The 21,400-nt window shown below is 55.7% G+C and overlaps 4 protein-coding genes across 12 annotated transcripts; 3 read left to right on the top strand and 1 right to left on the bottom strand.

The window, feature by feature from the left end:
- Positions 1-1,605: 1,605 nt before the first annotated feature.
- On the bottom strand, positions 1,606-18,838 carry FEN1 (flap structure-specific endonuclease 1). 8 transcript variants are annotated; one of them, XM_059848605.1, is made up of 8 exons: positions 18,782-18,838; positions 16,169-18,202; positions 6,342-15,564; positions 4,825-4,941; positions 4,605-4,739; positions 3,719-3,811; positions 2,878-2,994; positions 1,606-2,170 (listed from the first exon to the last, which is right to left on the bottom strand). In XM_059848605.1, the coding sequence occupies exon 2, from the start codon at positions 18,199-18,201 to the stop codon at positions 17,041-17,043; it is 1,161 nt and encodes a 386-aa protein (XP_059704588.1). In that variant the 5' UTR covers position 18,202; positions 18,782-18,838; the 3' UTR covers positions 1,606-2,170; positions 2,878-2,994; positions 3,719-3,811; positions 4,605-4,739; positions 4,825-4,941; positions 6,342-15,564; positions 16,169-17,040. The 8 variants fall into 8 exon arrangements, with proteins under 8 accessions (XP_059704588.1, XP_059704589.1, XP_059704585.1 ...); XM_059848606.1 differs by having other exon boundaries at positions 4,605-4,736; XM_059848602.1 differs by lacking the exon at positions 4,605-4,739.
- Positions 7,733-9,779, top strand: LOC132328619 (cobalamin binding intrinsic factor-like). Its single transcript, XM_059848598.1, has 9 exons — positions 7,733-7,818; positions 7,899-8,081; positions 8,188-8,331; positions 8,405-8,548; positions 8,627-8,802; positions 8,889-9,126; positions 9,236-9,377; positions 9,451-9,569; positions 9,653-9,779. Exons 1-9 carry the CDS (start codon positions 7,749-7,751, stop codon positions 9,712-9,714), a joined length of 1,278 nt encoding a protein of 425 aa, XP_059704581.1. The 5' UTR covers positions 7,733-7,748; the 3' UTR covers positions 9,715-9,779.
- Positions 10,838-12,747, top strand: LOC132328620 (cobalamin binding intrinsic factor-like). 2 transcript variants are annotated; one of them, XM_059848600.1, is made up of 8 exons: positions 10,838-11,073; positions 11,215-11,358; positions 11,439-11,564; positions 11,650-11,816; positions 11,888-12,035; positions 12,213-12,351; positions 12,432-12,550; positions 12,632-12,747. In XM_059848600.1, exons 1-8 carry the CDS (start codon positions 10,839-10,841, stop codon positions 12,691-12,693), a joined length of 1,140 nt encoding a protein of 379 aa, XP_059704583.1. In that variant the 5' UTR covers position 10,838; the 3' UTR covers positions 12,694-12,747. The 2 variants fall into 2 exon arrangements, with proteins under 2 accessions (XP_059704583.1, XP_059704582.1); XM_059848599.1 differs by having other exon boundaries at positions 12,168-12,351.
- Positions 18,836-19,591, top strand: TMEM258 (transmembrane protein 258). The gene is made up of 3 exons (XM_059848610.1): positions 18,836-18,973; positions 19,065-19,174; positions 19,319-19,591. The coding sequence occupies exons 1-3, from the start codon at positions 18,848-18,850 to the stop codon at positions 19,443-19,445; spliced, it is 363 nt and encodes a 120-aa protein (XP_059704593.1). The 5' UTR covers positions 18,836-18,847; the 3' UTR covers positions 19,446-19,591.
- The last annotated feature ends 1,809 nt before the right edge of the window (positions 19,592-21,400 follow it).

The following is a 21,400-nucleotide window of genomic DNA, read 5'->3' as shown; positions in this document are numbered from 1 at the left end:
CCCTGCCCGGCGGGGCCGCCGCACTCGCAGCAGCGCTCCGTGTCCGCCAGGGGGCGCCCCGCGGGGCGGCGGCGCTGAGGGAGCGGCGGGGCCTGAGGGGTCCCGGGACCGGCCCGGGCGGTCCCCGCGCCCCGCCCGCTTCCTGCCGCGATCCAGCGCCTGCTCCGGGAATGCGCCGCCCTCCTGCCGGGCCCAGCACCGACACAGCCTCGGCTCCCCGCGGCAGCAGCGGGACCTGCCCGGAGCCGCAGAGGGATCGCAGCCCCGCAGCGGCCGCGGTCCAAGCGGGAGCGGCAGCGCCGGGCTCGGTCCGCGCCCGTCCCGGAGCGGCTCTTCCCGCCCGCGGTAATCCCGATCCCGGTCCCAGCCCCAATCCCGCCTCGGCTGTGCGGCCCCGCAGCTCGCCCGGCGAGGGAGAAGCGGCTCAGCCCGGGACACCCAGCAGACACGGGCAGGACCAGGACTCGGACCCGAATCCCCGGGCCCAGGTCCCGTTCCCGGCCCCACCTCAGCGCCTCGAGCTCCGCACAGCACCGGGAGCAGCCCCCGGTCCGGGGCTCCGCACAGCGCTTCGAGCAACGGCCCCGCCACGTCCCGGCATGAGCATCTACCGCACAAAGCGGAGCGGGCGCGGATCCGCCGGGATTTACGGGCGGGGCGGGGCCGGCTCAGGTGCGCGGGGCCCCAGAGCGGCTGCGCGGGGCGGGACCGAGAGGATTTCAACCCCGGGAATCGCCAGTAACGCCAATTGCCGCCTCGGCGCTCGGAGGGGGAAGTTGTGCTCGCGTGGGCTCCGTATCTCTATTTGTTTAATTTTCTTTACACTTCTTTTTATCTCTTTTTCTTTATACCTCCCTTCTCTCCCTCCCTATTTCCCCACCCGCTACTCCCTCTCCCCCCTAGCCCTCCCCCCTCTCCCCCCGGGCCGGTCCCTCCCGGGTCGGTCCTCCCTACCCTTCCTATCCTCCTACACACCCCTACCTACCCTACCCCTCCTTCCTGCACGCTTCTTTCCCTCCCCAGCCCGGCTCCCACCTGCTTTCTCATCCTCCTTCCCTTCCCCCCAATTCCTCCTCCCCCTCCTTCCTTCATCCTTCCTCCACTTCCCCGTTTTCCCTCTTCACCTTGACCCCCCCCACCTGTGCTCCATCCTCGTCCTCCATCCTCCGCCCGTCCTGCCCCCGCCACCCCACCTGCTCCTGCCCCCCTCTCTGCTCCCTCCCCTGCACACCCCAACCCCCCCACCCACCCTCCATCCTTGACCCACCCCGACCACCCCCTCTGTTCCCGTATTCCCGTCCTCTGTCCCCCCCTCCCTCTTTCCCCCGCAGCCGGGGCTCGGGGCGCCAGAGAATAAAGCCCAGAGGGCCGGAGCCGGCGCCCCTCGGTGTCCCTAGAGCCCGCAAAACGCAGCGGGCGTGGGTTTTGGGGGCTTTTTTTTGGGGCTTACAGAGAGACTGGGTGTCTCTCTGTAAGCCCCAAAACTGCTCCAATCCATTGTGTTCGGAGCCCCCAGAAGTGCTCTGGGCCATGGGCGGACCCAGCTGGGCCCCAGCAGCAGCTCCCTCACCCCCAGTGGGATGGGGAAGAGACCAGAGACAAAAATCCAGCTCAGAACACTTTAATAATGGAAACCAAGACAAATATAATAATTTAATATTGATGACAGCATATAACAGTGATAGCAACAAAAGCAGTGACAACAGTGACAATAAAATGAGAGAAGCCATTCCACAGCCCCCCTTTAACAGCATAAATCCAAAATGTAATCCAGAGCACCACAAACTCTCAGTGTGGGGGATTTCCACATTCCTGCTATTTCCTCTGTGGTCTTTCCTGGGGATTTGTGGACTAAGGGAGGCACTGGCTGCTCCTCTGGGCAAGGGAGCGGCTCCTGTGCTCTTCCCAAAACCAAAACCCCTGGAATTAGTGCCCTGGGAGCCCAGTCTGGTCCTTCCAGTCCCTGGGGGTCACCCAGAGGGTCTTTACCAGCATAAAATGAAAATGACATCCTGGTCCAGTGCACTTTCAGCAGGACTGGGCACTCCTGGCCACGGTGACCAGTCCATGGAAGTCAGACCGGTGACAATCCAGGGGGATTTGAAGTTGGATTCTTGCAGATTTCATTGTGCAGAAGCTCCAATTCTTTTTGGCACCTCTTGTTTCCCTGCTGGAAGAGGTCAATTAGTCTTTTGAATGGCCAGATTGCCAGAGGAAATTCAGCACTCCCTGCACATCTCCATCACTTCCATGTCCACCTGCAGCGAGTGGCTGAAGGACAGGAGCCAGCCCAGGACAGGCTCAGAGATGAGGCTTCCAACCCAAACCATTCAGGGATGATTCCACCATCTCTCTCCCTGCATTAATTTTGCATTGTTTCCTCTCAAATTTAGATGCTTTAAATGAACCATCTTAAATTATTCCAGGAATAACCAGGGAAGCATCAAACATACAAGAATCATTCCTGTGTCCATCAAATAATTATTAACTGGAAACCTATTACCTCATCCCTCATCTCTTTTCTTGTTTAGCTTTCCTGGAAATCCTTAGGATCCCCCAGTTTCTCTGAGACATCAGCTAGGATTACTGGGGGATTTGCTCTGTCAGAAATCCAGGGGATTTAGAACACTTGTTCCTCTGCATCTTTATCCCTTACCCAGGTTTCATCCAGAAGAGTGTTGTGGGAGAAGTTTGGAATTCCTAGAAATGGATCAGCTTCACATTTTTTCCCCTCTGCTTCTCCACTGTTTCAAAATTCTTAGAACTACCCTCAAACATGCCCTAGAACACTGCTGTGAAAACACCACTCAGAGCAACATCCTAAACTGAGAAAACTGCCTCCAGCAGCAGCTGGAATGTTCCCATTGCTGTTCTTACCTGGTCTCCAGGTGCTTCTGCCAGAGCTCCCAACAGCCACTGCCATTTCCAAACAGGAGCTATGGAAGACATTCCTGCTGTCCAGGAGGGTGAGGAGGCACTCTGGGGTGTTCTTGGCTGTAAGAGAGTGTCAATGATCTCATGGTTCCTTCCAAGCCAAAGCAGCCCCTGATTCCATGGGATGATCAGCATCTCTCCCAGTTCCATTCCAGACACACCCTCCTACTAATCCAGGACTTTCTCTTTTTGCTCCACATCAGGGATGTGTTGCCAAGTGCCACAGGCATGGGAATTTAAAGCGTCCTAAAGGTACCTTCACTCACACTTTAATTTTAAGCCCTCTACCACCAATGAACTGGGATGTTCTTTTGTTAGGAACACCCCACCTCTGCTTCTTTCAGGCATTGTCATGTGGGAAATAAAATAAATGTGGACAAAAGTTTGGAATGCAGCTTCTAAGTCAAGTTCCCTGCTAGGAAATGACTCCAGCTCTCTGCTCTCTGTTTAAACACGGCCTGGCCCTTCAGGGCTGCAGACTCTGAGCTACACAACTTGTGAGCTGGCAAGTACCAGCAGCTGAGGTCTCATTCCAACTGTACACAAAAACAGGGATTGGGGGCTGCATTTGGATACATGCAGGCAGGTTTGGGTCACTTCAGAGTGCTTCAATCCCTGTTTTTCAGAGATTCCATCAGGGATAATGACCTTTCCACAAATACCTCCTAAGACACATGAGAATCCGAGTAAGAAAACAGAATTAAATCCTTTGTTCCATTGGCCCCATGCCCCAAATTTCAACAGGACAGACAAGTCCCTCTCCTTGGAAGGCAGCATCTCCTACCTGGACCTGGGCCTTCCCCAGCCTTTGGGGGCCGCTGTCTCCATCCTCCCACACCTCCTCATCCTCCTCCTCGCCAGGGCTGGCTTCCTGATCCTGCAGAGCAAACACAGGGACAGTCACCAGCCTGCTGGTGCCCAGCCTGGGCAGCAGGGACGGACTGGTGGCACCCTCTGGATGTCACCCTGTGCCTGGCACCATCCCTGCTCCGCGGCCCATCCCCGTTCCTGCCTTGGCAGCTCCTTTGAACGGGATGTGAAACCACAAACGTCTGCTCTGCTGGGGTTGGGACAGCAGAGCCTCCCCCGAGGCCATGGGCAAAGCTCCTGCTCCCACATCCTCTGCCTCCCACAGCCCTGCTGGGGCTGGGCAGAGCAAAGGAAACGCCTCAGCTCCTGCTGGAAATCTCCTCCTGTGCCCATAAACCCAGAGAAATCATGGCTGCTGTCCCTGGAAGTGTCCAAGGCCAGGCTGGAGGGGGCTTGGAGCACCCTGGGCTGTGGATGGAATGAGATGATCCTTATGGTCCCTTCCCACTCAAACCATTGGGGATTCCAGGATGATTCCATATTTTCTCCATGCATCTATTTTGTATTGTTTCCTTTCAAATTTAATTTCCCAAATTTAGATTATTTATTAAAGGAATCACTTAAAAATTATTCCAGAAATAAAAAGGGAAGCATCAAACATACAAGAATCATTCCTGTGTCCATCAAATAATTATTAACTGGAAACCTATTCCCTCATCTCTATCTTTCTTCTTCTTTCCTGGAAATCCTTAGGATCCCACAGTTTCTCTGAGACATCAGCTGGGATTACTGGAGGATTTGCTCTGTCAGAAATCCAGAGGGGTTTAGAACACTTGTTCCTCTGCATCTTTATCCCTTACCCAGGTTTCATCCAGAATGGCACCGTGAGAGAAGTTTGGAATTACTAGAAATGGATCAGCTTCACAGTTTTTCCCCTCTGCTTCTCCACTGTTTCAAAATTCTTGGAATTACTCTCAATGTGCCCAAGAACACTGCTGTGAAAACACCAATCAGAGGAACATATGGAAAAGAGAAAACTGCCTCCAGCAGCCGCTGGAATGTTCCCATTGCTGTTCTTACCTGGTCTCCAGGTGCTCCTGCCAGAGCTCCCAACAGCCATTGCCATTCTCAAACAGGAGCTATGGAAGACATTCCTGCTGTCCAGGAGGGCGAGGAGGCACTTTGGAGTGTTCTTGGCTGTGCAATCAGACAAGAGAGTGTCAATGATCTCCTGGTCCTTTCCAAGACAAAGCAGCCCCTGATTCCATGGGACGATCAGCACCTCTCCCAGTTCCATTCCAGACACACCCTCCCACTAATCCAGGACTTTCTCTTTTTGCTCCACATCAGGGATGTGTTGCCAAGTGCCACAGGCATGGGAGGCCTCAGCATTCCCTGGAACACCTCAGCATTCCCGGGGTGCCCCAGCATTCCCAGGGATGTCTCAGCATTCCCGGGTTGCCCCAGCATTACCGGAATGTCTCAGCATTCCCAGGGATGTCTCAACATTCCCGGGTTGCCCCAGCATTCCCAGGGATGCCCCAGCATTCCCAGGGTGCAGCTCCACGCCGATCCCGCGGTCCGGCGCCGTCCCGGGCTGCAGTGCCGGGCGCTCCCCACGGGACGGCAGCACCGAGCGCTCCCAGCCCGGCCGGTCCCGCCGTCCGGGGGCGGCCGCGCCTTTAACCCGCCCTGACCCGGCGGGGTCGCGACCACCGCGGGCAAACCCCCCTGATCCCCTTGGTTTCACCCTCCAAGGCACAGGATCGCAGCATTTCCTGAGCCAAAGGGACCCAAGGGGAGCATCGAGTCCAAATCCTGGCTCCGCACAGGACCCCAAGAATTCCCCGCTGTGCCCGGGAGCCTTGTCCAGAGCCCGGCTCTTCCCCAAGACCCTGAAAACACAGCGGGGCTGGGAGAAGGATGACGACGGGGGAGTTTTGTTTATATCTCGTTATACGATCGTTCTATAGATCCGTTATGTATCGTTATCAGTAGCCCTACAATCAATATGTCCCTTATATTTCGCTATACATCCCTACACATCGCTATAAATCGCTTTCACGGCGGCGGCTCCAGTGACCGACGGAAGCCCCGCCGGACCCCCCGCTCTCCTTCCCGCAGTCAGACCAGGTTTCCTTCCCGGCTCCAGCCCTGGATTCCCGCGGCAGTCTCAGGTGTCTCGTTCTATAAAGCAAATTACTCACAGCAACACAGAGCCCGCCCGAGCTGGTCCCTCCGGAGAGCACCGACCCCTCATTCTTACCCCAGACTGTGCATTCTGGCCCCTGCACATTAACTCGGATTCTACCCCAAAATGTTCATTATGGCTCCGACAGAATCCGCCCCGGAGCGACGCCCCGGGCCCCGCTCGGCCGGGGCAGCTCCGGTGTCCCCTGCCCGCAGCTCCCGCTGCTGCCGCCTTCCCGCTCCGTGTCCCGGGACGGGACAGCGATCCCTGTGCCGGGAGAGCGATCCCTGTGCCGGGACACCCATCACTGCACCGGGACACCGATCCCGGCGCCAGGACACCCATCCCCGTGCCGGGACACCGATTCCCCGCGGCCCGCTCGGGGCTGTCCCCGTTCCCCGCTCACCTCCGAGCCTGGCCCCGCCGCTCCTCGGGCTCCGGCATTGCCGCTCCCGGCTCCGCGCCTGCACCCCGGGGCCTGCGGCGTTTCCTTCCGGGAGCAGCCCCGGCCTTGGCCCCGGATAGAGAAATGTGTTTTGTATTGTCAAACCCTCTAGCTCCGTAACCACAATTCCTTACAGTCTATATCCTGACTATAACACAGCAGACACAGGGTTTTATTTCGGAATCAGTTTTTAAATGCATTAAAATTTCTCAGAATATACAAAAATGGGAATATTTGCAGTTTTCAGTATTTTACACACAAATCCTCCATAAATTTTCAGGCGTTTTGGGGCTGTAACCTCCCTTTTTTGGAGGGATCTCACTCGGGCTCCCTCATCCCTCACTCACCGGGTCCTCCAGCACAATGGGCTGTGCCAAATGACACCATCACCCTCCAGACTCCCCCACCCCTTTTTCCTCCCCGCCCATAGAAGGCACAGGGAATGTCCCTGAGGATGGTGCCTCATCCTGGATTGTCCCACTGGACACTGCAAAGTGCTTCAGGAGGGCAAGTCCCGCTCAGCAACCACCAACCTCCCGTGTGTTATCCACACCATTACCATTCTGAATCCAAATGCAGTAAACAAAAATTCCCTATCCCAGTTAAATCCAGCACAGCAGCCAGCACACCCTGTCCCTGCTCATCTCACAGCTGGACACCTCCAGAGGGATTGTGTGAGGGACAGGGCCAAAACTCCTACTACAATCCCAAAAATGAACAGGCTCTGCCTCCCCATCACCTCTGAGCCGGGAGACCTTATGGCAGCAGGGTAAGAAACCAGTTAGTCGGGAATTTCTCTCCGTTATCCTGAGCTACCTATGCCTGACGCAGGCACTGTCCTTGAGTTGCTTTCCCAGCAGGGTCCATTATCCTGAGCTGCCTGTGTCTGACGCAGGCACTGTCCTTGAATCACTTTCCCAGCAGGGTCCAGTATGGCCTTTTCCACCCGTTTTCTTGGTACTGAACTTAGATTATCAAGGCTAGAGTTTCCTGGAAAAATCCAAGTGAGATACGGCTGCAGAATGCCCAGCCAGCAATGGAGCTCCCCAGGCTTCCAGGACCTTGGGTGGAAGATTGAGGTGGTTCCTTCTGGGATATACTGGAATGAATCCCATACAACATCACAGACTCATGGATACTGAAGTGGTCCAAGTGGTCCCCAGTGATCCCAAAAGGAAAATCACCACCCTTCCTCCCCCGCTGGACACACAGATAAGCCAGCGGTGCTTGGCAGAGCCAGGGTGGCTATGGGAGGGCAGGTGACGGGACAAGGACACTGGGAAAACAGCTAAAAGCAGACAGGACGCCCAGAGAGCTGAATTCCCACAGGACTCTGCCACCCTGAGTGGGTCAGCTGGCTCCAGAAGGATGCTTGGTGTGGCTTTGGGCATCGGGGTCCTGCTGGCCCTGGTGGGCTGCACAGCCACCGAGGACTGTGGTGAGTGTCACCCCCCCACGGAGAACCAGGAGAGACCACGGATGGGACACAGGATCCCACTGACCTCCCCCTCTTTCCAGTGGCCCCACAGGATAAGGTCTCCCAGCTGCTCCAGCACCTGGAGGAATCTGTAAATTTCGAGGAGGCGGCAAATCCCAGTGTCCTGCTGGCCATGAACCTGGCTGGGGGGGACAGCAACGGTCCCATCCACAAGTGGCTGCTCCAGGAGATCAAGGACGAGGCAGTGAGGAGAGCTCAGAAAGGTAGGGAGGGAAAGGAGGGAAGGCACCAGCTCCTGGGGGACCAGGTTTCTGCCAGTTCTTGGGGTGCCCAGCCTTACACAGCCTGGCTGCCCCCTTGTCCCCACAGACATGACCTCAGGACAGGTGGCTCTGCACGTCCTCGCCCTCCTCTCCTCCTGCCAGGATCCCCAGCGTGTCCATGCCCTGGAGCAGACCCTTGACCTGATCCGTGTCCTGCAGCAGAAAACAGATGAGGAGATGGCCAAACTGGGTTTGTTGGGACTTGGGGGCCTGGGGGTGTCACTGTCCCCACACCCTGTCATCTTGCCCCTCTTTGCTTTTAGAGGCTGAGGGGATTCCCAAAACTACCCTGTACAGCGTGGGCCTGGACACCCTGGCCCTGTGCCTGGCTGAGGCGGATGGTGCTCAAAGGCCATCAAAGGCCCTGGCCAAGCAGGTGCTGAACCCTGAGAGCCCCATCTCCGTGGGTAAGGAACTCCTCTGCTCCCACATTCCCATTCCCGGGGTCTATCCTGAGCCTTGGCAGTGACCCCAGGACCCCACAGACACCCAGGCCATGGTGGCACTGGCGCTGGCCTGCGCCTACAACTACATGGAGCACCAGAACGAGCAGGATCTGCTCTGGGATGCACTTTGGACAGTGAGCAACAGCTTCCTGGATGAGCAGAAGGAGAGGAATGGCATGATCGGGAATATCTACAGCATGGGGCTGGCCCTGCAGGTAGGGGAGGTGCCAGGGGAGTGTGGAATCGCGGCCACCTGGTCCCATTCCCAGATGCGTCATTCCACATCCCATCTGCTCCACAGGCACTGGAGGCCACAAGGAAGTTTTACGCCCCACGGGAGTGGGACTGTGCCCAGGCCTTCTCCAGGGTGTACGCCCACGACTACCAGCAGCCCATGGCCATCGCCCAGGTGCTGCCAGCCCTGGAGGGCAGATCCTACCTGGATGTGGCTGGCCTGGACTGTGCTGCCACCAAGAATATGTCCCCAGGCCGACAGCTGCCCCTGCCCCCAGTGCTGGGGACACATGGCATTCCCAGAGGTACGCCGATCCCACCTGGAGTCGCCCAGACCCCGCAGGGATGATGTTCCCACCCTGTGCCCACTGAAGGTGTGCCAGGTGCCCACCCTGCCACTCTCTCCCTGCACAGCCTCCATCCAAGTGCATTACTCCATCACCAACACACTCCAGGGAATACCCTTCCACTACTTCATCTTAGTGGAAGTCCCAAGTGACTCCACTCTTCTCCGGGTGATGGAGGTGGCAGCACAGGAGGATCCCCAAAACTTTAGGTGAGAGCCAGGGTGGCTTTGGAGGTGGGATTTGCCATTTCCCCAGGCCTGAGCCTCCTCAACTCTCCTGCAGCTTCCAGATGGAGCAGACATCCTGGGGTCCCTATGTGACCTCCATCCACGGGCTGGCTGGCAGCACGGAGGACAGGACCTACTGGCAGTTCCTCAGTGCTGGGAATGCCCTCGATGAAGGTGGGGGAGGGGGCCAGGGATGGTGCGGGGGAGGCTGTGGTGGGGATCTGCAGATCCCAGCAACACACATCCATCTGCTGCAGGGGTTGGCACCTACAAACCACAGGATGGGGAGCACATTGAGGCCGTCTTCAGCACCTACTGATGCCACCAAGACACGCTGGACCCCTCCATGGAACAATAAAGTGCCATTCCAGCATGTCCCTCTGTGTGTGTGTGTGTGTGTGTCTCTAGGAGAAAACACAGCTCACATCCCTTCTGTCTTCCTTCCTGCTTAATTCCATGAGCTCAGCTCCTCTCCTTCTCTTCCCCAGCACCACACACAAGCACAGCCTCACCCAAAGTCCATGGAGTCAATTCCCTCTTGGACATCCACAAAGCCTTTCCCCAGCTGCCATGGGCTTCTTCCTCCAGGCACATTGCTGTGCTTCAGTTCAACCTATTCTGATCCCCACACCAACGCTCATGGCATGAATCAGGTGCAATTATCTCCATTTGATTATCACAATGCCAATTAGCATCAGCCTCAGGCCACCAGTCGCATTCCCCGCCCCGGAAATCCGCAGGTGGTGGCCTGAGGTTGCAGCTGATTCTGATCCCGATTCTTTGACTCCATCTCTGGGCAGGAGTCACCAGCACGTCCCAGGTGGGTCCCCCAGCTGCTCTCCAGCCAGCCGCATTCCCTACTCCCACTGGGCCTTGTCCAGCCACACCTTCAGCCTGGACACCTGCTCCCAGCTGGACCCTTCTCACCCAAACCATTCTGTGGTTCCACAGACACTGTCTCCAGAAGGAGCTGGGAGGGACGGGATCCAAACTCTTCCCAACAGCCCAAAAACCAGCATCCAACACCTTCGATCAGCTCCAGTACATGTGGATTTATCCTAGACATCAAACCAGTCACACAGGAGCATCCTGTCTGACTCAATCCATGGTGATGGTGCCACCTTCCAGGTCCTTCCATGACCACACAGATAAGCTGGCACCATGTGGAAGTGCCACAGGAAATGTGGGTGGGCAGTGACCACAGGATGGCACCAGGAGCAGATAAAAGTAGAGGGCACAGCTGGAGAGATGAATGCCTGCAAGACTCTGCTGCCCTGAGTGGATCAGCTCTCCTGAGGACAGAGGATGCCCAGCATGGCTTACAGCATTGCAGTCCTGCTGGCCCTGGCAAGTGCCACGGTCACGCAGGGCTGCGGTGAGTGTCAGTCCTCCTGCAGTGGCACTGCAGACAGACCGGTGACACTGCAGGGGAACGAGTGGATGATGCACAGGGCTCCTGGTGACCTGCCCTCAGTGGCAGAGGGGTGCCAGGCTACAGTCACCCACCACCACCTGGTCCAGAAGCTGCTGCACCGCATGGAGAAATCTGTCAAGTTTGATGAGCCACCGAACCCCAGCATCCTGCTGGCCATGAACCTGGCTGGAGCCACACATGGCCATGTCCACAACTGGCTGCTCCAGGAGATAAAGAGGGATGCAGTGGAGAGAGCCCAGACAGGTGGAGAAGGGAGAGGAGGAGAACCCAGAGCAGGGGAGGGGGTACACCTGATCCCAGCAGACCCCATAACTGCAGGCCCAGCACCGCCAGCTCCCAGGACACCACATCCCATCCCACCACTCTGTCCTCTTGTCCCCACAGACTTCACCTCGGGACAAGTGGCTCTGTACATCCTCGCCCTCCTCTCCTCCTGCCAGGACCCCCGATGTGTCCATGCCATGGGGAAGACTATCAACCTGATCCCCATCCTGAAGCAGAAAATGAATGAGGAGATAAGCAAAAACGGTACAACAGGGATGTGAGGGAAGGACTGGGGGGTGTCACCCTCACTGCACCCCATCAGCTCACCCCTCTTTGCCTTGCAGTGATCACCTTGTACAGAGAGAGCCTGGACATCCTGGCCCTGTGCCTGGTGAAGGAATATGACAACCAAGATGCAGCCAAGGCTGTGGCTGAGGAGTTGCTGAAATATAAGAGCTCCCCCGATGTGGGTAAGGGAATCCTCCAGCCCCGCTGTGCCCCCTCTGCTCCCAGAGGTGTCTCCGGGGCACTGGCAGTGACACTGGGATCCCACAGACAGCCGGGCCATGGCAGTACTGGCGCTGGTGTGCGCCTACAACCACACAGGCAAGCAGCACCTGATCCATGATGCACTAAAGGCAGTGACCAACGATTTTCTGAATAAGCAAGAAGAGCACAACGGCATGATCGGGAATATCTACAGCATGGGACTGGCCTTGCAGGTATGGACAGGGGCTCTGGGGTCACAGTTCCGCTCCCAGGCTGCTTGTGCCATGTTCCACCTCTTCTGCAGGCTCTGGAGACCTCGAGTGAGTTTTATGCCCCTCGGAAGTGGGACCGTGCCCAGGCCTTCAGCGTGGTCTACAACCACGACTACCAACAGCCCATGGCCATAGCCCAGGTGCTGCCTCCCCTGGTGGGCAAGTCGTACCTCAACACAGGTAGGTGGGGCTGTGCTGCCACCAAGAGAATGTCCCCAGGCCAACAGCTGCCCCTGTCTCCAGTGCTGGGGACAACTAGGATTTCCAACCTGGAGCTGACCCCGTGTGGGTGACACTCCTGCCCTATGCCAGGTGGGGTGTGCCAGGTGCCCACCCTGCCCCTCTCCCGACCCGCAGCTCCCATCACGGTGCAGTTCTCCATCACCAACACGCTGAAGAATTACTTTCACTACTCCACCTCGGTGTGTGTCCCAGATAACTCCACGCTGCTCCAGGTGATGAAGGTAGCAAGGAATGAGAAACCTGACATCTTTTGGTGAGAGCCAGAGGGTGGGAGAGAAGGGGAGGTGTTTGCATCCCCCCACCCAGCTCTGAGCTCACTCCCTTTGCCGGCAGCTTCAAGACAAAGAAGACATGCTGGGGTCCCTTTGTGACCTCCATCCATGGGCTGGCTGGCAATGAAACCGAAAGGACCTACTGGCAGTTCTTCAGCTGCTGGAGTCCCCTCCAGGAAGGTGAGCACCTAGGGAGGTGTGGGGTACAAGGGGCTGTGCTTGGGGCCTCCATGTCCCATGTCACACATCCATCTGCCGCAGGCGTTGGCACCTACAAACCGAAAAACTGGGAGCACATCCAGGCCATCTTCAGCACCTACTGATGCCACCAAGACACGCTGGACCCCTCCATGGAACAATAAAGTGCCATTCCAGCATGTCCCTCTGTGTGTGTGTGTGTGTGTGTCTCTAGGAGAAAACACAGCTCACATCCCTTCTGTCTTCCTTCCTGCTTAATTCCATGAGCTCAGCTCCTCTCCTTCTCTTCCCCAGCACCACACACAAGCACAGCCTCACCCAAAGTCCATGGAGTCAATTCCCTCTTGGACATCCACAAAGCCTTTCCCCAGCTGCCATGGGCTTCTTCCTCCAGGCACATTGCTGTGCTTCAGTTCAACCTATTCTGATCCCCACACCAACGCTCATGGCATGAATCAGGTGCAATTATCTCCATTTGATTATCACAATGCCAATTAGCATCAGCCTCAGGCCACCAGTCGCATTCCCCGCCCCGGAAATCCGCAGGTGGTGGCCTGAGGTTGCAGCTGATTCTGATCCCGATTCTTTGACTCCATCTCTGGGCAGGAGTCACCAGCACGTCCCAGGTGGGTCCCCCAGCTGCTCTCCAGCCAGCCGCATTCCCTACTCCCACTGGGCCTTGTCCAGCCACACCTTCAGCCTGGACACCTGCTCCCAGCTGGACCCTTCTCACCCAAACCATTCTGTGGTTCCACAGACACTGTCTCCAGAAGGAGCTGGGAGGGACGGGATCCAAACTCTTTCCAACAGCCCAAAAACCAGCATCCAACACCTTCGATCAGCTCCAGTACATGTGGATTTATCCTAGTCATCAAACCAGTCAGACTCAATCCATGGTGATGGTGCCATCCTTCTGGTCCTTCCATGACCACACAGCTAAGTTGGCACCATGCGGCAGTGCCACAGCTGGTGTAGGATATCAGGTGCTCCACTGGAGATGACATTTCTGCCCTGTGCCGCACAGGATGCCCTGGGTACCCAGTCTGCCCCTCTCCCTGCTAAATCCCATCTTGATGCAGTTCTCCACCACCAACACGCTCCACAGAAAACACGCTACTCCACCTCAGTGCTCTGGTTGGGTGCTTTTAGTAGGATTCACAGGGTTAATTTTCTTCACAGTGTGTGGCACAGCCCTGGGCTTGGATTCAGGATGGGAATGCCGTGGATAACACAGACATGTTTTGGTGGTTACTGAGAACTTTTCCTCCTCCAGCACCTTGCAGTATCCCATGGGACAATCCACCTCTGTCAGCCAGGAGGTGAGACCATCATCCCCCTCCTCATCACTGTGTCCTACTTGCCTGAGAATCTTTCCATCTGTTCTCCTCCAGAGGACCACCAGTGCCCACATGGAGCCCCTCACCCCTGGAAGCACTGAGGTGCCCTGGGCCGTGAGCACTGGGGTGAGGCAGGGCTGTGATGTCACACAGGTGTCTCCCCCGCAGCACTGTGACATCAGCCCAGTGTCTCTACAGGACACGTGCCACCACCCCCTGGCTCCCAGTGCGGCCACGATGGGACACGGATGAAGCCATGAGTTTCCTGCTCCCCTCGCTTGTCCTGCTGGTGGCCAGTACGGCCGTCCTGCTGGCCACCCGCATTTGGAAGGCGCGGAAGTGCCTCGGGAGCCGGGCCAGGGCGTCGCGGTGCTGCCGAGCGGCCCCGGGGACTCCCGGTTCCCCCCGGGATGAGGAGACCCCTCCCCACGGCCCGTCTGCCCCGGAGAGCCCCCTGTACATCCCCTGTGGCTGCGGCCCCTGCTGCACCCCCTGTGTGACAGCGGCCCGGGAGCTGCAGGACCTGGTGACGCCGCTGTGGCCCGAGGCGTCCTTCCCACGGGACTCGGAGATGTGGCAGCTGTCATGGGAGGACCTGGAGCAGCTGCTGGAGCAAGGCCACCTGTCCTGCTGCGCCTCCTCCAGCTCCTCCAGTTCCTCCAGCTCCTCGGGGAGCCCCCTGCCCTTCAGGAGCCCAACTAGACCTCCGATCTGTCGGAAAACATCTGCTGCTGGAAAAGGCTCAGTCCTCCGCAGAACCCGACGCTGGTTGAGATCCTCCCCCCTTCCAAGAATGTCCATCCCTCGGAAAGGCTCCTCCATTTCCATCCAGACCCTCTGTGACCTGTGTTGTGCTCCAACTGGAACCTGGCCTGTTCCTGCCAAGAAGCAAGTGGAAGTGTCCTGGAGCCATCGGTGCCCAATCCACGGCTCCCAGGATCCTGCGGCAGAGCCGTCTGGGCAGACTCTCCGCACGCTGCTGGACAAGAGGCTCCAGCAGCAAAGGCAGCTGTTCCCATATCAGGAATGGTCCCTGGAGCTGGCTGTGGAGGACGAGGCTAAGGAAGATCTCCCCACCCGGGATATTTATAGCAAAGGTCCCCATCCCTGCCAGAGCCTCCATGAGATCTGCTGGACTCCAGATGGAGGAGCCCACATGGACAGGTCTCCCTGCTGCCTTGGAGCCATGGCTATCCACAGAACTCACCAGATACCCACAGCCAGGAAAAGCCTGGAAATACAACTGGGAGCCCAAGCCATTCCAGCAAAGCATTCCCAGCACCAAGTGTCCCTGAGCCGCCGGTGCCCAATGCATGGCTCCCAGGGTGCAGCAGTGCCACAGGAGAAAACCCTCCGGGCAGCGCTGGACAAGAGGCTCCAGCGGGAATGGGAACACAAGGGAGCTCTCAGGAGATGGCTGTCATGGATCCAGGATGCAGCTCGTGACAGCAGCTGACACACTTCGTAGCCTTCTTCCTGCTGGATAAATTCAGGGTTTCCCCAAAAGCTGTCTGGGAGTTCCCACTGTTCTGCTTTCCACTGGGACAGGGTTCCTTTCTTCCCAGGAGCTGGCACATATTGGGCTTGGATTCAGGATGGGAATGCTGTGGGTAACACATGGGTCATGGTCCAGCCAGCTGGAAAACTGGGATGAAGAAGCTGAAAATTCATTTAATTAGAACTAAGAGGTGAAAAAGGGGAAAAGGTGGAAAAGTATTCCAGTCTTCCCACAGGGAGACTGCCCACACCTGAGAGCCCCAAATCCCCCATGCCCTCTCTGATTGGCTCTGCTGCATCGCTAGCTTCCCATAGCACTTGCTCCAAGGATAAAGAGTGGAACTGGAATTCATTAATAATAATGTCAGTGTCAGAAGCAGTGAGAATCTTTGTTTGGAATGAGAAATGGAGGAAAAACGGAGTGAAATACCACAAAGGTAGAGAGAGAGTGATGGAAAAGCAGCTTTTAGAATTGGTAAATTTCCCAGACTTATTTCCAGATATAATTATTTTAAAATAATTTTTTATCCCTCCACCACAAAACCATTCCTGTACCTATGAAGATATCTGGAGATAAAAGAGGAACACTTAATTTAAAAACTTCTGGGGAAAAAACAATTATAGATTGAAACATGTAAGAGAATCCACAGCAAGGAGACATAAATCCCAAATTTAGCAAGATTAATGCATAATAAATATTAAAGATTCACTTCCCCACAAAACAAGCCAGCTTCTTATTTTCCAAACTGGCAAAGAGCAGACTCACGGATTTTGATGTCTATGGAGCATCCAGAGAGCTCAAAATTAGAATTCTTTGTATTCCAGACTGCATTTGGTTTGTTGGCTGTTACAGAATTCCCTCTAAAACTGGGATTTTCATTTAAAAAGACGGTTTAAGCCACTTCTCTGGAGAAAGAGAAAACAGTGTCTTTGAGTTCAAATTTTATTCTGAAAACAAAACCCATCCCGTGGCTCTGACAAGCAAAACACTAAAGAAAATACAGAATAAAATAAGAAATAAAAGGTTTTAATTCCCATCTGGGGACCTGTAAGTGTGTACAACACAGAAAAATGCCTCTGGAATTCAAGGACTGAAGAGGCTGCAGTTCTAGGCTTATGGTTATTTTTATTTTTAAGCATTTCTCAGCAAATTTCAGACTGGGAGAGCTGCAGTTCGGGCTCAACTTTCCCTGGATTACGCACTAAAAGAGGGCCAGGACATTGCTGGAATTGAGATCACAACTGGGTTTTGAATAAGGACAGTGACCACGAAAAGGGAAGGAAAAACCTTAATGAACTCTCTTTAAAGGGAGAATTTACCTCATTACTTGAAGCCTCCTTCCCAATTCCAGCTTGCCTTCCACTCCTATCTTTCCAGTTTCTGCTTGCATCTACCTTTTCTGGGATGGATGGGATCAGGCTGAAATCTAATTTGTCCTGAGTCTGCTCTGGAGCTGTTCAGCTTTGGAATTCTGAAATCTGGGAGTGTTTGTGCCCAGAAGCTGTTCCACTCTGCCAGCCTCCTCCATTCCTTCCCAGCACTAACACGCAGCACTGACACACAACTGTCATTAGTCTAAAATTCCTCATTAAGCCCCCAAACACCCAGTCCCAGAGGTCTGTGGGCGCCTGATCCAGTTATTTTGACTTTTTAGTCTTTGCGGCTGGGGTGCCATTGGGCTTGGAGTTGGTCTTGGCTTTCTTCTTGGCCCCTCCCTTGGGCTCCGGCTCCTTGCGCTTGGCCGAGGTGATGGACCCGGTGACCTTGAAGAAGTCGTCGAGCCGGCCCTGGGTGCTTCCCTGGCGGCTCTTGCTCAGCCTCTTGACGCCGTTGCGGATGCGCTCCTCGTTGAATTGCTTCTCCCCGCACATGAACTGCACCAGCTGCTCCTCATCTGGCTCGCTCCACTTCAGCTCCACGGCCTCGGGATCGATCACGTCGGGCTCCAGAAAGAGCTTCTGGGCCTCCTTGTGCAGCCAGTTCTCGGGCAGGGGGTACTTCTTGGTGTCGAGCTGCTGCACGATCCTCTCGATGGATTTGTGCTCCCGGATGAGCTCCACGGCGCGCTTCGGCCCGATGCCGCGGATGCTGCCGCAGTAGTCGCAGCCCAGCAGGATGCACAGGTCCACAAACTGCTCCCAGGTCAGCTGCAGATCCTGCAGGATCCGGTTCAGGTGGAACTCCTGGATGGGCAGCTTCTTGGTCTCGCTGGCCGTGAGGTGCCGCATCAGCACGGGGCTGCCGAAGGTGAGACAATCCATGTCCTCCGTGGCGGCGGCATACACCTTCCCGGCCTTCACCAGGGCGGCACAGCTGGCCTCTGCCTCTCCGGGTGCCTCCACGTAGGGAATTCCCATCAGCATCAGCAGCTTCTTGCACTCCTGCGTGTGCTGCGGGGTCACCTTGACCAGCCTCTTGCTGTACTTCTCGATGTTCTCCTCCTCCCCGGCCTCCTGCGCTTCCTGCAGGTGCTTCTCTGCCTCGGCCCGGCGCTCCGTGCGCTTGGCCAGCTCCCCGGATTTCAGCTGCGGGGGCTTCCCGTCGAACACGTACACCGGCTTGATGCCGTTCTCCACCATGCGGATGGTGCGGTAGAACATTCCCATCAGGTGGCTGGTGGTCTCCCCGTCCTCGTTCTGGAGCACGTCAGCTCCCTGCCGCACAGCGATCAGGAACTGGTAGATGCTCATGGAGGCGTCGATGGCCACTTTCCGGCCAAAGTAGGACTTGATGTCATTCTCCCGGATGGCCCCTGGAGCCACGTCGGCAATAAGCTTGGCCAAGCCATGAATTCCCATCCTGGGGAAGGGAAAAGGAGGATGCTGAGAGCGGGCTCTGCATGAGGAATGTTGGGCCACCCAAGGAGGGAGAACCAAAGAGAGCAGTGTTTCCCCTGCAAACCATCACTCCAAGGGCTGCAGCCCCTACTGGCAGCCCTTATCCCGAGTCCTGCCTCAGGCCACCCTTATACCTCACCACTCCCTCTCGGCCCATCATCACTCCCCTTCCAACCTCTGCCCCTCCCATCCCAATCCCCCTCCCCAAAATTCGATTATCTCCACCATTACAACCATACAGACCCCATCACCTCCCCATCCTTATCTGCTTATTTCCCAGCTCCCCAGGTCTGCCATCAACCCCTCTTCCATCCCGGCAGATCCTCCGTTTCCCTCAGCCACCATTACCCCCTCAGGGCCCCCGTTCTCCCACAGCCGCCATTCCCCCTCAGAGCTCCCGTTTCCCCTCAGATCCCCGTTCCCCCTCAGACGCCATTCCCCCTCAGAGCTCCCGTTTCCCCTCAGATCCCCGTTATCCCTCAGCTATAACCCCTCAGAGCTCCCGTTTCCCCTCAGATCCCCGTTATGCCGCAGCCATTACCCGGCCGCTCGCGCGCCGCCGCTCCCGCGCTCCGCCGCCGAGCCCGCCGGGAGTCGCCGCCGGCCAATGGGGAAGCGGCTCGCGCTCCCCGCGCCTCGTTCCCGCCCTCACTTCCACTTCCGGCGGCGGAGGGGGGCGGACGTGCGGCGGCGGGAGCGGAGCCGACGTGTCGCAGCAGGGACCGGCGACATGGTGAGGGTGGGGATGGGGGGACCGGGGGTTGCCACAAGGGGCCCGGCTCGGTGGCGGCCTGGCCCCGCTGAACACCGCCGTGTCCCCGCAGGAGCTGGAGGCGATGAGCAGATACACGAGCCCGGTGAACCCGGCCGTGTTCCCGCACCTCACCGTGGTGCTGCTGGCCATCGGCATGTTCTTCACCGCCTGGTTCTTCGTGTATCCCCGCGGCTGAGCGCAAGGTCCCCTTGCTGTGCTTCCCAATCCCGGATTATCGCCCTGCTTTCCCGGGGGCAGGGGAGCGGGTGGGGGTCCCCTCGCCTTGCTGTGCCTCTGTTATCACCTTAACCCCCGGCCGGGCAGCTACGAGGTGACATCCACCAAGTACACCCGGGACATCTACAAGGAGCTGCTGATCTCGCTGGTGGCCTCGCTCTTCATGGGCTTCGGCGTCCTCTTCCTGCTGCTCTGGGTCGGGATCTACGTCTGAACCCCCCGGGGGGCCTGGAGGGGGGCATTTGGGAAAGCTCTTTTTATATTTCTTTTGTATTTCAAGGAGAAAACGCCTGTAACAGGTGTGGTCTGCGACAGGCAGTGACCCACAGGTGAATAAAGGTGGCTCTGTGACACACCTGCTTAGGGACTGCTGGTTTGTCTTTTTTTTTTTTTTAACCTGGCATTTCCAAAGGGCTTGGGTAGAATTATGAGTGGTCTAAGGCTGGAAAAGCTCTCTAGGATCACCCAGTCCAACCACTCCTCCAGCACTGCCATGGCCACCACTAACCTGTGTCCCCAAGTGCCACAGCCACACAGCTTTTAAATCCCTCCAGGGATGGGGACTCCACCTCTGAAGCCTGTTCCAGTGCTCTAAAACCCTTTTCATGAAGGAATTTTTCCTAATGCCCAACCTAAACCTCTCCAAGTGCAGCTTTAGGTTGTTTCCTTTTGTCCTGTCACTTTCCCTCGGAGAAGAGACCAATCCTACCTGGCTGCACACTCCTGTCATGGAGATGAGAAAGGGAGGCTCAGGAGGGACTTTTCTCCATATTGGCACAAGATCTTTGGAATCTTAGGTACTTTGGGATGGGGCCAGTGTTATCCCAGATTTCTGTGCTGTGTGTGGCTACAGGTGTTCCAGTGCCACCTTGTGTCCTAGTGCAGCCAGGCTGTGCAAAATAAATCCTAAATCTGCTTTTAATCCCTCAGCCTTCTTTGCCATCACATCCCCTCACCCTTTTTTTGGCAATGCTGTGCCTGCTCTCATCCCTAACCAGGAATTTTGTGGTGCTGGATGTGCCCTTAATTCCTGAATTAACTGCCTGGCCAAGAAACAAGGAATTGATTTATATGTCTTCAAGAGGCAGGTTGGAATTTTAGCCCAGCTTTCAAACCATTCCACTTCCAAATCACAAATCCAAGCCCCAGTTTCCCATTTGGGAGGGAAGATTTCCTTCTGTAGACTTTTGGATCCTTCTGGATCTGAGTCTGCCCTCTGAAGTAAACAATGTGATGTCAGAGGCAGGTTTTCCTTTTCCTTTCTTTTTCCTTCCTTTCTTCCTTTTCCCCTCCTTTTTTCTCCTTCCTCATTTCTTCATCCTTCTGCTTTCTTTTTCCTTTTCCCTTTGTCCATTTAACCGTTTTATTCCCCTCTTACTTTTCTTCATTTTTCTCCTGCTTCCTTCATTTTCCCTTCCTAATTTCTTTCCCCTGCTTTCTTTCTTTTTCCTCTTTCCTTTCTCCTTTTCATCCCCATTCCAAAGAAACATGACTGGGCATATCCAGAAACTTCCACTGATTAAAGACTTGGAATTTCCTCCATCCTGTGGGCAGTTTTACAGCCATTCACCTGAGTTATTCCATCAGAAAGGGAGGAAAACACCAGGAGCCATCCTTGGATACAAAGCAGTATTTATATATTTTATTCATATGGGCACATTTACCTCCAGCATAAAACAAAGTCTAAATAAGCAAAACAAAACAAAACAAACAAAAAAAAAATCCGGGGAATCCGGAAACTCAGCCCTCAAATTCAGCAAAATATAAATATAAATCAGGAAGAAAAGAGGGAAACCACGCTTGTTCCCCACAAATAAAAACCAGGAATCAATAATAACCTGCTACAAATGCAACTCTACGAACTGGCTGGCAAAATACAGTGATTAAAGCTGTGGCAGCAACATTTAAACCAACAAAATTAGTGCTTTACGTGGTGTTTTTTTCCTTAATTCTTCCAGTGGTGCCATAGTCTCTATTTACAGGCTTTAAGCTCCAACAGTAGGACAGAAGAGTTGGGAATTTGCTTTTGAAACAACTCCCAAACAGCCTCATTCTCCACCCTTTTGTCTTCCTTCCTGCCAGGAATGTCTCTTTGCCTCTGAATGGGGAGGGATTTCCCCAAGCTCGAGAGGTGGGCTCGGAATTCCCTCTGACCCACGCAGGGAAAGG

This window comes from Haemorhous mexicanus, chromosome 6 (assembly GCF_027477595.1).
Source record: "Haemorhous mexicanus isolate bHaeMex1 chromosome 6, bHaeMex1.pri, whole genome shotgun sequence".
Lineage (NCBI taxonomy): Eukaryota > Metazoa > Chordata > Aves > Passeriformes > Fringillidae > Haemorhous > Haemorhous mexicanus.
This window is presented reverse-complemented; position numbering and strand designations above follow the sequence as displayed.

Bases quoted from the DNA above. Each gene is read 5' to 3' on its own strand.
- FEN1 (XM_059848605.1), bottom strand. From the start codon at position 18,201: ATGGGAATTCATGGCTTGGCCAAGCTTATTGCCGACGTGGCTCCAGGG.
- LOC132328620 (XM_059848599.1), top strand. From the start codon at position 10,839: ATGCACAGGGCTCCTGGTGACCTGCCCTCAGTGGCAGAGGGGTGCCAG. The intron at 11,074-11,214 runs GTGGAGAAGGGA...TTGTCCCCACAG, and splicing joins AGTGGAGAGAGCCCAGACAG to ACTTCACCTCGGGACAAGTG. The intron at 12,551-12,631 runs GTGAGCACCTAG...CATCTGCCGCAG, and splicing joins CTGGAGTCCCCTCCAGGAAG to GCGTTGGCACCTACAAACCG.
- LOC132328619 (XM_059848598.1), top strand. From the start codon at position 7,749: ATGCTTGGTGTGGCTTTGGGCATCGGGGTCCTGCTGGCCCTGGTGGGC. The intron at 7,819-7,898 runs GTGAGTGTCACC...CCCTCTTTCCAG, and splicing joins CACAGCCACCGAGGACTGTG to TGGCCCCACAGGATAAGGTC. The intron at 8,803-8,888 runs GTAGGGGAGGTG...TCTGCTCCACAG, and splicing joins GCATGGGGCTGGCCCTGCAG to GCACTGGAGGCCACAAGGAA.
- TMEM258 (XM_059848610.1), top strand. From the start codon at position 18,848: ATGGGGAAGCGGCTCGCGCTCCCCGCGCCTCGTTCCCGCCCTCACTTC. The intron at 18,974-19,064 runs GTGAGGGTGGGG...GTGTCCCCGCAG, and splicing joins CAGCAGGGACCGGCGACATG to GAGCTGGAGGCGATGAGCAG. The intron at 19,175-19,318 runs GTATCCCCGCGG...CCGGCCGGGCAG, and splicing joins TTCACCGCCTGGTTCTTCGT to CTACGAGGTGACATCCACCA.